The sequence below is a fragment of the Enhydra lutris genome, unplaced genomic scaffold, assembly GCF_002288905.1.
Source record: "Enhydra lutris kenyoni isolate GAN:26980312 unplaced genomic scaffold, ASM228890v2 scaffoldscaffold26, whole genome shotgun sequence".
Taxonomy (NCBI): Eukaryota; Metazoa; Chordata; class Mammalia; order Carnivora; family Mustelidae; genus Enhydra; species Enhydra lutris.
The window spans coordinates 17,499,677-17,513,315 of NW_019154110.1; the positions used below are offsets into that span (position 1 = coordinate 17,499,677).

The 13,639-nt window shown below is 38.2% G+C and overlaps 1 protein-coding gene across 2 annotated transcripts in view; it reads right to left on the reverse strand.

Moving 5' to 3' along the window:
* The window catches only part of LOC111151294 (syntaxin binding protein 4), a 157,371-nt gene that overhangs the window by 136,584 nt on the left and 7,148 nt on the right, over nucleotides 1-13,639 (reverse strand). The window contains exons 2-4 of one of the 2 annotated variants that reach the window (XM_022509183.1): nucleotides 9,022-9,098; nucleotides 8,446-8,567; nucleotides 3,735-3,867 (exon numbers count right to left, since the gene is read on the reverse strand). In XM_022509183.1, coding sequence (XP_022364891.1) covers nucleotides 3,735-3,867; nucleotides 8,446-8,492 — 180 coding nt within the window. In that variant the 5' untranslated portion in view covers nucleotides 8,493-8,567; nucleotides 9,022-9,098. Of the gene's footprint in view, nucleotides 1-3,734; nucleotides 3,868-8,445; nucleotides 8,568-9,021; nucleotides 9,099-13,639 lie in introns of those variants that run through there. The other variant, XM_022509184.1, reaches the window with a different exon arrangement.

The following is a 13,639-nucleotide window of genomic DNA, read 5'->3' on the forward strand; positions in this document are numbered from 1 at the left end:
GTTTGGGACTTCATCAAGATCAAAAGCTTTTGCACAGCAAAGGAAACAGTTAACAAAACCAAAAGACAACTGACAGAATGGGAGAAGATATTTATAAATGACATATCAATAAAGGGCTAGTATCCAAAATCTATATAGAACTTATCAAACTCAACACCCAGAGAACAAATAATCCAATCGAGAAATGGGCAGAGGACATGAACAGACATTTCTGCAAAGAAGACACCCAGATGGCCAACAGACACATGAAAAAGTGCTCCAAATCACTCGGCATCAGGGAAATACAAATCAAAACCACAATGAGATATCACCTCACACCAGTCAGAATGGCTAAAATTAACAAGTCAGGGAATGATAGATGCTGGAGAGGTTGTGAAGAAAGGGGAACCCTCCCATACTGTTGGTGGGAATGTAAGCTGGTACAACCACTTTGGAAAACAGCATGGAGGTTCCTCAAAAAGTGGAAAATAGAGCTACCCTACGACCCAGCAATCACACTACTGGGTATTTACCCTAAAGATACAAAGGTAGCGGGGCACCTGGGTGGCTCAGTGGGTTAAAGCCTCTGCCTTCAGCTCAGGTCATGATCCCAGGGTCCTGGGATCAAGCCCCACATTAGGCTCTCTGCTCAGCAGGGAGCCTGATTCCTCCTCTCTCTCTGCCTAACTCTCTGCTTACTTGTGATCTCTGTCTGTCAAATAAATAAATAAAATCTTTAAAAAAAAAAAAAAAGATACAAATGTAGTGATCCGAAGGGGCACATGCACCCGAATGTTTATACTAGCAGTGTTCACAATAGCCAAACTATGGAAAGAACCTAGATGTCCATCAACAGATGAATGGATAAAGATGTGGTATATATATACAATGGAATACTATGCAGCCATCAAAAGAAATGAAATCTTGCCATTTGTGACGACGTGGATGGAACTAGAGGGTATTATGCTGAGCGAAGTAAGTCCATCAGAGAAAGACAATTATCATATGATCTCCCTAATATGAGAATGTTGAGAGACAACGTGGAGAGCTTGGGGGATAGGAAAGGAATAAATGAAACAAGATGGGATCGGGAGGGAGACAAACCATAAGAGACTCTTAATCTCACAAAACAATCTGAGGTTTGCTGGGGGGAGCGGGGTAGGGAGAGGGTGGTTGGGTTATGGACATTGGGGAAGGTATGTGCTATGGTGAGTGCTGTGAAGTGTGTAAACCTGGCGATTCACAGACCTGTAGCCTTGGGGCTAATAATACATTACATGTTAATAAAAAATAAAAAAAAATTTTTAAAAATAAGTTAAAAAATATAAAAAAATAAAATATGAATGAGACAGGAAAAAACAGTAAGTGTAAGCATCGCAAGCCTATTATGTTATTGTCTCCACCTTTCTCTGTTTTAGCTGTTTTCTTCCTTTGAACTTGACCAGATACTGTCAAGGAACATTAATAACTCTGTGCTGCTCTCTAGTGGTAAATACAGAATATAGTTTGTAAGTGACTGCTTTTTGAGACCCTTACAAACAGTGAAATTATAAGAAAAACCAAGAGAAAGTATAATTTTCAGTCTGTTACCACTGATAACAGATGAAGAGTCACTCAGCACCCTACTATCAATTTATTATTTTAACTACAAATATTTTTCATGGGAATAAAAAGCACAAACTGACGCTTATCATAACAGCAAATTTTTATCACTTGTTAGATACCATGATCTGTTATTGCATTATATGAAGTGTGGTTTAGGGACTATCTTGGCTATAGTGAACATACACACACACTCACACACACACACACACACACATCCCTCAACTAAAGTAGTCCTAAATATCTCAATTCTTACAAGACTAATTTCTTTTTTTGTTTGATTTTGTTTAAATTTAGCATTTAAGTATACTTTTATTTAGTTAATAATTTAAATTCAATAGCTAAAATTTATATTATAATATCCTAAATTTATTGTATAATACTTACAACATGGTAAGTGTATCCTATTATCTCAACAAACTTGAAACAATTGAAATCATTTCTATTATTTCGCAAATCAACGGTGAAGTTAATTTTTTTCCTAACAAGGAAAAAAAAATGCAGTTGACTAGATAAAATGCTTGCTAAACAAGCGTCTGGGATGAGGGTGGGGTAAGCGTAAGACTATATATCGAACCAAAACAAATAAGAGAAAAACAACAATATGAACAAACTTAAAAGGATCCTTTTTCATGCTATATACCTTGACATTAATACAGTATTTTATTAAACTCTTTATATCCTATTTCTCTCCAGAAAGGACTGGAAGCAATTTTCAACAATAGACATATAGAATCATATTAGTAAAACAGAAATGGCAAATGAAATTCAAGAGAAATGAAAATGCAAACATAGTTAACTAGTTTTTGTTTTTTTTTTAAGATTTTATTTATTTATTTGACAGACCGAGATCACAAGTAGGCAGAGAGGGAGGCAGAGAGACGGACAGGAAAGCAGGCTCCTCGCTGAGCAGGGAGCCCGATGTGGCGCTCGATCCCAGAACCCTGGGATCATGACCTGAGCCGAAGGCAGAGGCTTAACCCACTGAGCCACTCAGGTGCCCCTATTAGTTTCTTAACTAAGTTGCTGATATTGTGCTTCAAATTTGGAGCTGAGCTTCCTAGCAATCAGAGCAAAAAAGAAATCACGATTTACATTATTTCTTACGGCAAAGAGGAGAGTAAGGCTTTTTTTAATCCCCCACCCTTGGGCGCCTGGGTGGCTCAGTTGGTTGAGCAATTGCCTTCGGCTCAGGTCATGATCCCGGACTTCCAGGATCGAGTCCGGCATCGGGCTCCCAGCTCCTTGGGGAGTCTGCTTCTCCCTCTGACCTTCTCCTCTCTCATGCTCTCTCTCACTCATTCTCCCTCAAATAAATAAATAAAATCTTAAAAAAAAAAAAAAAAATTAATCCCCCACCCCACCCTGAAAAAAAAGTATGTTCTGGTCTTAATTCTAAATCTAATTTATCATGTGGGCAACTAACAAGTGATATAATTAACAAACTCAACAAGAGTTATTGCAAATTCAGAACTGAGCAGATTTTTATATGCTGAGTTTGCTTGTTTGTTTTGCACTTAGGAGAGGCTAAATGAATGTAGCTCAAGTTTAAATGATCCGACTTAATCCAAACTCTCGGAGCAATGGAGAGAGAACATGTCTTCAAAAACAATTTCTCTCAACCAGACTTTGGATAAGAGTTAAACAGCCCATAATTAAAAATATGTAACCTTGGGGCACATCAGTGGCTCAGTCAGTTGAATATCTGACTCTTGGTTTCAGCCCAGCTTGTGATCTCAGGGTCCTGAAATGGAGCCCAGGGCTGGGTTCTGTGCTCAGTGCAGCACCAGGTTGTCCCTCTCCCTCTGTGCCTCTCCCTGCTCTTTCTCAAATGAAAAAAAAAATTAAATAAATAAATAAATAAATTCCCTTAAAAAAAAAAAAATATATATATATATGTATATATATATACCTCTCCTTTAGTTAAAAGAGCCTGAAATCTATTAGTTTCCTATTTATTTCCTATTCATTCATTAGGTTAAAGCTCTTTGAAGGTAAAGGCCTATTTTCCAGTTCTTGTAGGATCTTTCACTGAGAATTGGTCACAGTGGCATTTAGTTAATACTAAAAATTTACTGATGTAGTAGTAAAACAAACCTCACCACTGGTGGTCTGGGTTTTTTTGTGAAGTGTTATTTTACTTTCATTTTTACCTTATAACAGTCTCCTCCAGGAATGATTTCCTGAATATATACCAAGGGACCTTCATTCCGGTTAATTCCTCCTAGGATCTTCAGACCAAGGCCTGTTTCCTTGGTAACTGTAATCATCTGAAAGGCAGGATCCCTAAGATAAAGTAAATTAGCATTCACAGGTTAGCCTAAAGATCTGTGCCTACTTTCTCTTTAAACTACATGCTAAATCACATTCTTAGAACTAGATAACCCGAAATACTCAGTATATACTAGCAATGACATTTAGAAAAGTATGGTGATAGAAAAACAATCAAATGGGTTCTGTTACCTCTATTATTTATTTATTTTTCTATAAAAACAAACCATAGAAGAAATCACAGCAATAATGCTTATTTCTTTGGAGCAGAACAAAGAAAAGTACCTTCAACATAGGATTTAAATAAACGCAAAGATGTATTGAAGGTAACTGAAGAGATGTGTTTTTAGCTGACTTTTAGACTACACTAAGGGATCCCAAAATTAAAGATTTTAGTGAGTTAGGTTAAGTGACTTTTGAAAAGATATGTCTGTGGCCATTTACAGCAAAATAAATCTGACCTCCACTTGAATCTCAAAGAGAAAAGTTTATCTTTTTAATTTAGGAAGTGTTTTCTCATAGAAAGCATGTGCTCCACCCATAATTTCCATCAGACGTAAGAGCAATGCCATCAGAAAAGAAGGAACTGTCAAAAGAATTCTGCAAAAGGTATACCCCCAAGTTGTGCTTCTGAACACTCCAGTAAGAGAGGAGACTTGTGCCAGTCTGAGAGAGCTTGAACAGAGTTTGAAATGAGGCTTAGGGCTGCCTGATTTCCTCTGATGTACTGGGTACTGTGCTAAGAATATACACACATTATGCCATCCAACTTAGTATTTATACAACTCCTAAGATTATTACCCTCATTATTCTAAAAACACCAAAATCAAGGAAGGTTAACTTGGTGGTCTAAGGTTATGAAGCTGGAGAACAGCAATGGAAACCCAGTTTGTCTTACTCCAGAGGCAAAATGTGGTGTTAAGATCTCCTTGGTGGCTGATTAAAGCCATTGTTGAATTACAGGACTTTTAGCTATCTTCAAACATATCAAAAAACTAAAACTGCTATTAAAAAAGAGTTGCCTCATATCTTACATATGATTATAGCTTTCAGAAAAGACTTTCTTAGCTTCTGCCATAGAAATTCTAACTATATCTTTACGAAAGTGTGTATTTAAAAGTTAAATCATAAAAAAATAGAATGAAAGAAATTAAAATATATTTAAAAAAAAACCCAAACCCTTACAAACCTCCCTGCTTTTGAATATTTTGCTGTATCTGCAGGACAGCCTCCAAGGCTGCATTATACTGATACTGAATCAGGCTCTAATGTTGGATGGCCTATCTGGTTACTGGGGCAACAGTCAATTAGCTAGGAAAAGAGGCAGTTGGGATTGGGTCCACGATGTTTCACGGTTACAGATTTCAGAAGCTCAGCCCACTCTTGATGGAATATTAAATTGTATGGGCATAATGGAGTGAAACCTGGAAATGAGAGAGTGGAACGGGAAAGGGAATTAAAGGACCTTATTCAGTGCCTCCCATAACCTCTTAAACCGTCTAAATGCAGGTTTCCTTCAATGGGGACAGCATATAATCTCCACCACATATTATTGTTTCAGTAAAGGGTCCCTCCTTTTCTAATACCAATAGAGTATCTGTATTTCATACAGCATTTACTTGCTAGGACCTTGTTTTAAAACCCCCTTATATTAAGAATTTATATTATTTACTTTTTTTGGCTATTAAAAATAGTTTTGCTGCTCAACGTTAATCACAGAGAACTGCAAGTTAAAACCAGGCAGAGATATTGCTACTCACCTATCAGATCAACATAAAACTTAAAACTGAAAATGTACTCAGATGGTAAGGATACAGGAAAGAGTACTCTTTTTTTTTTTTTTTAAAGATTTTATTTATTCATTAGACAGACAGAGATCACAAGTAGGCAGAGAGGCAGGCAGAGAGAGAGGAAGGGAAGCAGGCTCCCTGCTGAGCAGAGAGCCCGATGCGGGACTCGATCCTAGGACCCCAAGATCACGACCTGAGCCGAAGGCAGCGGCCCAACCCACTGAGCCACCCAGGCGCCCCGAAAGAGTACTCTTGTACACTGCTGATGGGAATGCAAAATGGCACAACTCCTAATGAGATAATTTGGTAATCTCTAAATTTACCTTCTGACCCAGAAATTCCATTTCTAGGAATTCATCCCAAAGATTCTCTGGCATAAAATACAAAATAACTTGTCTACAGGGTTATTTATTTTGACATAATTTGTAATCTCCAAAACTTGCAAACAATGGATGTCCATCAATAAGGTACTGACTGAGGGCACCTAGGTGGCTCATTCGGTTAAGTGTCTGCCTTCGGCTCAGGTCATGATCTCACCATCCTGGGATCAAGCCCCTCATCGGGCTCCCTGCTCAGTGGGGAGCCCGTTTCTCCCTCTCCCTCTGCCACTCCCCCTGCTTGTACTCTTTCACTCTCTGTCAATAAATAAATAAAATCTTAAAAAAATATTTAAAAAAATAAGGTACTGGCTGAATAAATTATGGTACATTCACAGGATAGAATCTACACAGTTATAACAAGGTACAAGACATTTACAGACTGATAGGATCAACAGGATATAATTTAAGTTAAAAAAAAAGGCAAGATCAAAAAGTATAGCTACCTTTTCTTTTTTTTTAGTTTTTAATGCATTATTTTTTTTTAATTTTTTTTATTTTTTTATTTTTTATAAACATATACTATATTTTTATCCCCAGGGGTACAGGTCTGTGAATCGCCAGGTTTACACACTTCACAGCACTCACCATAGCACATACCCTCCCCAATGTCCATAACCCCACCCCCCCTCCCAACCCCCCTCCCCCCAGCAACCCTCAGTTTGTTTTGTGAGATTAAGAGTCACTTACGGTTTGTCTCCTTCCCAATCCCATCTTGTTTCATTAAATCTTCTCCTACACCCTTAACCCCCCATGTTGCATCTCCACTCCCTCATATTAGGGAGATCATATGGTAGTTGTCTTTCTCCAATTGACTTATTTCGCTAAGCATGATACCCTCTAGTTCCATCCACGTCATCGCAAATGGCAAGATTTCATTTCTTTTGATGGCTGCATAGTATTCCATTGTGTATATATACCACATCTTCTTTATCCATTCATCTGTTGATGGACATCTAGGTTCTTTCCATTGTTTGGCTATTGTAGACATTGCTGTATAGCTACCTTTTTTAAAGAATATGCTGGCACAGGGCACCTGGGTGGCTCAGTGGGTTAAGCCTCTGCCTTTGGCTCAGGTCATGATCTCAGGGTCCTGGGATGGAGCCCTACATCGGGCTCTCTGCTCAGCGGGAAGACTGCTTCCCCCCTCTCCCCTCTCTGCCTGCCTATGATCTCTCTCTCTGTCAAATGAATAAATAAAATCTTTAAAAAAAAAAAAAAAAGAATATGCTGGCAACTGGAACCCAAGAGGCAGAGCCAAAATATCTGGGGCCATCTTGCCTCAGTCATAGGATTCTTTCCCATTGGCTTGATTTTGCCTTAGGTAGTTGGACAAAACTCTGTGCTATCCCAGAAAGTCACTATTCAGCACCAGGGCATAGAGCTCCATGCATGGAGTTCTTTGCATACCACATAGATGGGCCTGGCCTGTGCCCCTTTGAGACTAGAGTTTTCCAGTGCTCTCAGGAGGAGGTGTCAGAGAAAGACATCCTGAATTTAACTCGCTTGATACTCATCTCCAGGGAAGACCTGTGAGCCTGAGCTGAAGGACTAGTGTGCACTTGTTTAGTGTTATATACACGCATATAACAACATGCATATATATTTATATGTATTTGCTTATACAGAAGAAGCACTGAAAAGGAACTAAGAATAAAAATGGTTATCTATAGGAAGAATGAAGTCACAGAGTGAATGAAGGCCAAGAATGACTTCTCTGATATACCTTGTTATATGTGTGTTACATGTTTGCATGTCTGCATGCCCTTTGGAATGTGACTTTACTGTTCCTTCCATTAAAATGTAAAGTCTACATCTCTACCCTTTGAATTTGGACTTGGCTATCTGAATTGCTTCAATCACTGGTACAAAAGCAAATGTGAGGGAAATAGACATTTGAAAAACACTTGGGTGTGTTGCTTGGAACAATTCTGCCATCATGTGAAAGAGCCTGACCTAGCCTCCTAGAGCACGAGATCAGGTTCAAAGAGACACCAGTCTAGCCTTTCCAGATGAGGCACCAACACATGTGAATGGGGCCATCTTACACTTTGGGTACATACCAGAAGAACTGCTCAGCCAAACTCCAAATCATGAGAAAGAATAAATGTTATTGTTTTGATTTGTTACTGAGCAAAAATTAATCTCTCATTATTTTTATACCGGGATCATAAAAGATTTTAGATATTTGAAAAAAATCAGATCAAAATTTTAAAAAAGCAATTTCTACAAAGAATTATAAAAAAGAATGCAGAATTTATCCCATACACTGATTTACATTAGAAGGTAATTATTGATCAACTTCCTTATTATGCTACCTTAAACCACAATTAACTATATAAAATTTTCAATCAGAAGCTCATTAACATTCCACGTATTTCAAACTAGGACAGCTCAAAACAAAGCAAATTTAATTTAAAAATTACTTTTCAAGTAGATTGGATGATACCACAGCAGATGTATTTTTATTCATGATTTTACCACAGGAGCCTTGGATTTAACTGGGTAAATGAAGATATTGATGAAGAGTCTAGAAATTCTTCTTTTCCTAAGAATGCAGAAGTAGAAAATAAATGTTCACATCTTAAGAATAGTCAAATTCAATGTCAACTTTGCATAAAACATCACATACACGTATATACATGTGAGGTATATATTATATATTCTGAAGTACGGCACTTCAGTCAATGCTGATAATATCTGAGAAATACAAAGATAGTTCGATAAACAGACAGATAGATATAGTTATAGGACCACATCCACATGATTATCTGTATCTATATAAAATCTGCCTTTTCTGGCAGAGGTGAAGAACATAGCTAAGCTTCAGGTAACTATTATAGCTGCCACCATTAATACACTTAAAAATCGCATAATAATAAAAGACCGTGATAAATATCTCTTATAATCACAAGGCGAGAAAGTTTATAGTCAGAATGTGTGTAAAATAATTATACAATACATCCTTGAAGGAAAAAAAAAAGAAATTCCTATTGTCTTACCAGCTATCTTGAGGGACTTCCTGCAGATCTTATATTACTTTGATGCATATTATGCCATAAGCTTCTTAAATACTTTCCTATGAAAAGAAAAAATATATATATATGATTTTAATGTCGCATATAGCTCCACTGTGAACATTAAAGAGAATGGTATAGTTTCACTGAACTAAAAAAGTTGTATTTGAACAGACCTTTACCATCTCTGCATAAAAAATATGAATAAAGTACAGAAACTTTACAGACATTAAGAACATTTAGCACAACCCTCTTATTAAAGAAATGAATAACTAGATTCAGAAATTGTGTGCTGTTCCTCACACAAATGAGAAAGAGAGGAAATAGTCAGTGGTTGTTTTTCTAGCTAGCGCTGAGGCTTCAGAGCCTAGAGCATGGACCTTGACATCAGAGACACCTGGACTCCAATTTGAGCTTCTAGGCTTCTCCAAGCTGTAGTTTCTTCATAGGTACAGTAACTACCTTGACTGTAGTGATGGTTTTACAAATGTGTAAACATGTTAAAACTTACCAGATTTTCTAATGATTAATATGTACTGTTATAAATCAGTTATATCTTGGGACACCAGGGTGGCTCAGTTGGATGAGTGTCCAACTCTTGATTTCGGCTCAGGTCATGATCTCAGGGTTGTGATATCAAGCCCTGCATGGGGCTCCATGCTGAGCATGGAACCTGCTTAAGAGTCTTTCCTTCTACTCCTCCCCACCTCCCTTGCAGGCTCACACGCTCTCTCTAAAAAAAAAAAAATAATAATAATAATAAAAATAAAATACACAAAAATAAATCATATCTTAAGAAAGCTAAATTTTTTTTAAAAATGTGATTTTCATTTAAAGTTGGCAGAAGGCGGGGGGGGGGGGGGGCCTGGGTGGCTCATGGGGTTAAAGCCTCTGCCTTCAGCTCGGGTCATGACTGAGCTCTGCATTGGGCTCTCTGCTCAGCAGGGAGCCTGCTTCCTCATCACCCTCTGCCTGCCTCTCTGCCTACTTGTGATCTCTGTCTGTCAAATAAATAAAAAAATTAAATAAAATCTTTAAAGTTGCCAGAATGGAAAGGGGCTGGGGGGATGGACAAAATAGGTGAAGGGGAGTGGAGGTACAGGCTCCCAGTTATAGAATAAGTCATAAAAAGCCCACTTTATAAGTATAAACTCATAACATTCATGAATAAATGGGAGAAGAACCATCATGTAAAATGTTTGACAAATTTCTGGAAGACAAAAAAAGGATGGTGAGATGGTAACTCATAAAGGAGGACCACAGAAGCTGAAAACTAGGGGCAAGTCCTCCTAAACACTTTTTTTTTCCTTTCTTTTTTTTAGAAAAAGAATGTGTATGAGAGCGGGGGAGGGGGTGGAGTGGGGAGGAGACAGAGAAGGAGAGAGACGATCTTAAGTAGGTTCCATGCCCAGCACGTAGCCTCATGTGGGGCTCCATCTCACAACACTGAGATCATGACCTGAGCCAAAAATCAAAAGTCAGACACTTAACCAACTGAGCCACCCAGGTGCCCTGACTTCTTAAACATTTGTGAGCTGGAGCACAGAGAGAGAGAAAATGGGAATATGTGTAAGGTGTACTGGGGTGAACAGAGGTGGCATGCCATACCTCTAAGTTACTGCAGGGAAATCACTAACTCACCACACCAGTAACTGATTCAAAGCAAAATTCTGCCTCAAAAACAGCTGGAGGGAAATGCAGGAAGGAACCTGTCTTGCAGAATTCCAGAGAGGCCGAGGACTAAGAAACGCAGAGTTCTAGGGAGAGCAAAACTAAGACATAAAACTACAATCAAGGCAATCATCCCAGCTCTTCTCTAACTATTAAATGAGGAAGATATCACATATTCTGCTGTAAATCATTTGAATGGTCCTCTGGGAACCCAACATAGTGTTGTTCCACTGGCCTGAATGTTAAAATCCTGCTTCAACTTTCACAGTCTCTGTGGTAGCAAGCAACGAAACAGGGGAAGCATGCAGATGAAAAGCAGCAGAGAAATGAAGCCAAAGTGAGTAAGATCCCCATCTAGTGGTAATTTTTCCTAACTGGACATAGAGTCCTCAAGTGATGAAACCTAACCTGGGTCTAATAGATATATCGTGGCTAAACTGTACAACAGATTTCATATAAGGTCAAACTAAACAAGACATTTTAAAATATTGCAATGAAACTGAAGTGTTTAAATTACTTCATTCACTTACCATGCCTGACAGTGTCCTGAGTGCTGGAGGTGAGATTAAAAAGCAAGGTCTGTTCCCAGAGAATAGTCGAGTAAACAGACATCAGGAAGGTGCTAAGTGCTCTGACAGTGGTGTGCATAGGAGGGCTGGGAAAGCACTGATGAAGGCCACTCACCCAGAATGGAATCATCATTAAGCATCAATTTATATTTATATAAATGAAAGGTATTTTCATAAATAAAAACCTCGTCATGGAGAAGCTATGTGACTTGTCCATGACCATAAGGCTAAGCAGTTTTATTTATTTTTCTTATTTTTAATTTTTTTGAATATTTTATTTATTTATTTGACACAGAGAAAGAGATAGCACAAGTAGGCAGAGCACCAGGTTGAGAGAGAGGGAGAAGCAGGCTCTCCACTGAGTAGGGAGCCCAAGGCAGGCCTCTATCCCAGGACCCTCGGATCATGACCTGAGCCGAAAGCAGCTGCTTAACTGACTTGAGCCACTCAGGCACCCCAACAATTTTAAAGTGCAATGTGAATCCAGTTCTCTCAAGCTCCAAACCCAACCTTTTTCCATGACAGCATGCTGAGAAACTGATTTATGTGGGAAAACATTCTCTGAAAATATAGGATGAGAGAGTATTAACAGTACTAGTAGGCTGTCTGGAGATGGAAATGATACTGTTGATTAAACTAACAGATACTGGGCACCTGGGTGGCTCAGTGGGTTAAAGCCTCTGCCTTCAGCTCAGGTCATGGTCCCAGGGTTCTGGGATTGAGCCCTGCATCCGGGCTCTCAGCTCAGCAGGCTTCCTTTCCTCTCTCTCTCTGCCTGCCTCTCTGCCTACTTAGGAAAGCTGTCAAATAAATAAATAAAATCTAAAACAAACAAACAAACAAACAAAAAATCCTAACAGGAATGGGCTTAATTTTATCCATCCAAACAGCAGGCTTTTTTTTTTTTTAAATAAGCCAGGTATTCACTGTCGTATCTTTAAACCTTAAATAAGTAAATAATTAAAATGCCATAAAATGCCTTTCCTTTCCCTCTCTTTTATTTATTCCCTATTCCTTCCTTTACAGAAGCTAGCAAGCCCCTCACCCAAAAGGGGTTCTATGTTACAAACACACAGATAGACACACACACACACACACACACACACACACACACCAAACTTCACATTATTAATGAATGACACAGAAGGAAAACATTCTATTCTTTTACAAAAAATATGCCCATTCAAGGAAAATATACTGTTTTTCTAGTTTAGTGACTCATAAGGGGGAAAATGTGAGTTCAGCAAAAACAGAGAAAGCGGAACACTGGAGGAAAAAATTCTTGTTTCATACAATAAATCTATTCCAGAAAACTTAGAGCTTTACTTTGATTAAAAGTTTTAATTCTATATCATTAGAAAGCTCATTAGATAAAAAACCCGCCCATCATGCATATGTTTGAATAACACTTAATAATTTATATTCCCCAAGAGATGGCATTCAATACTTTCTAAAACTGGTTCTTTTTGCCAGACCAAAAATAGAGAAAATAAAAAGGAAAGGGATAAAAACATCTGGCAGAAAAGATGGTAAACATTGACTTGATGAAATTACAATATTGAATGAATAGTCATAATATTGATAGTGAAACAGCATGTCTTTTTAGTCTTTTAAAAATAGCTAATACACCTCTGCCTTCGGCTCAGGTCATGATTCCAAGGTCCTGGAATCGAGCCCCGCATCGGGCTCTCTGCTCAGCGGGGAGCCTGCTTCCTCCTCTCTCTCTGCCTGCCTCTCTGCTTACTTGTGATCTCTGTCAAATAAATAAATAAAATCTTTAAAAAAAAAAATAGCTAATACATTCCAATGAGGTATATGTAACGGATGTATATATCCATCTTAACTATCTCCACACCATTTCCACACACTTAAGTACTCACTGTTTGTGTTTCTTGTGAATACGCTAAGTCCTTTATGCATAAACAAATATGAATACATATTGACTCCTTTGCTTTTGTTTCGACTAAGAAAGTAGGTTATAGCCAGCACAAAGCATCTAGCTGTTCATGCTGAGCACTGTACAACCCCTGAGGGTATGGGTCATATACATGATATAAACAGGTCCTCTGGTATAATCTGTTTTTTTCTTTTTTAATTAATGTACAACCTGGAATTATTTCCGTATTTTTGCATAGCATCCTAATTCTTTTTTTTTTTTTTTTTTTTCTTAAGAGGGAGAATCTTAAGCAGGCTCCATGCCCAGTGTGAAGCCCGATGTAGGGCTTGATCTCACAACCCTGAGATCTTGGCCTGATCTCAAATCAAGAGTTGGACACTTAACTGACCGAGCCCAGGCAATTCCCCCAATTCTTATTTTTCATAGCTGCATGCATTCCATTTTATGGATGGACCGTATTTATTTA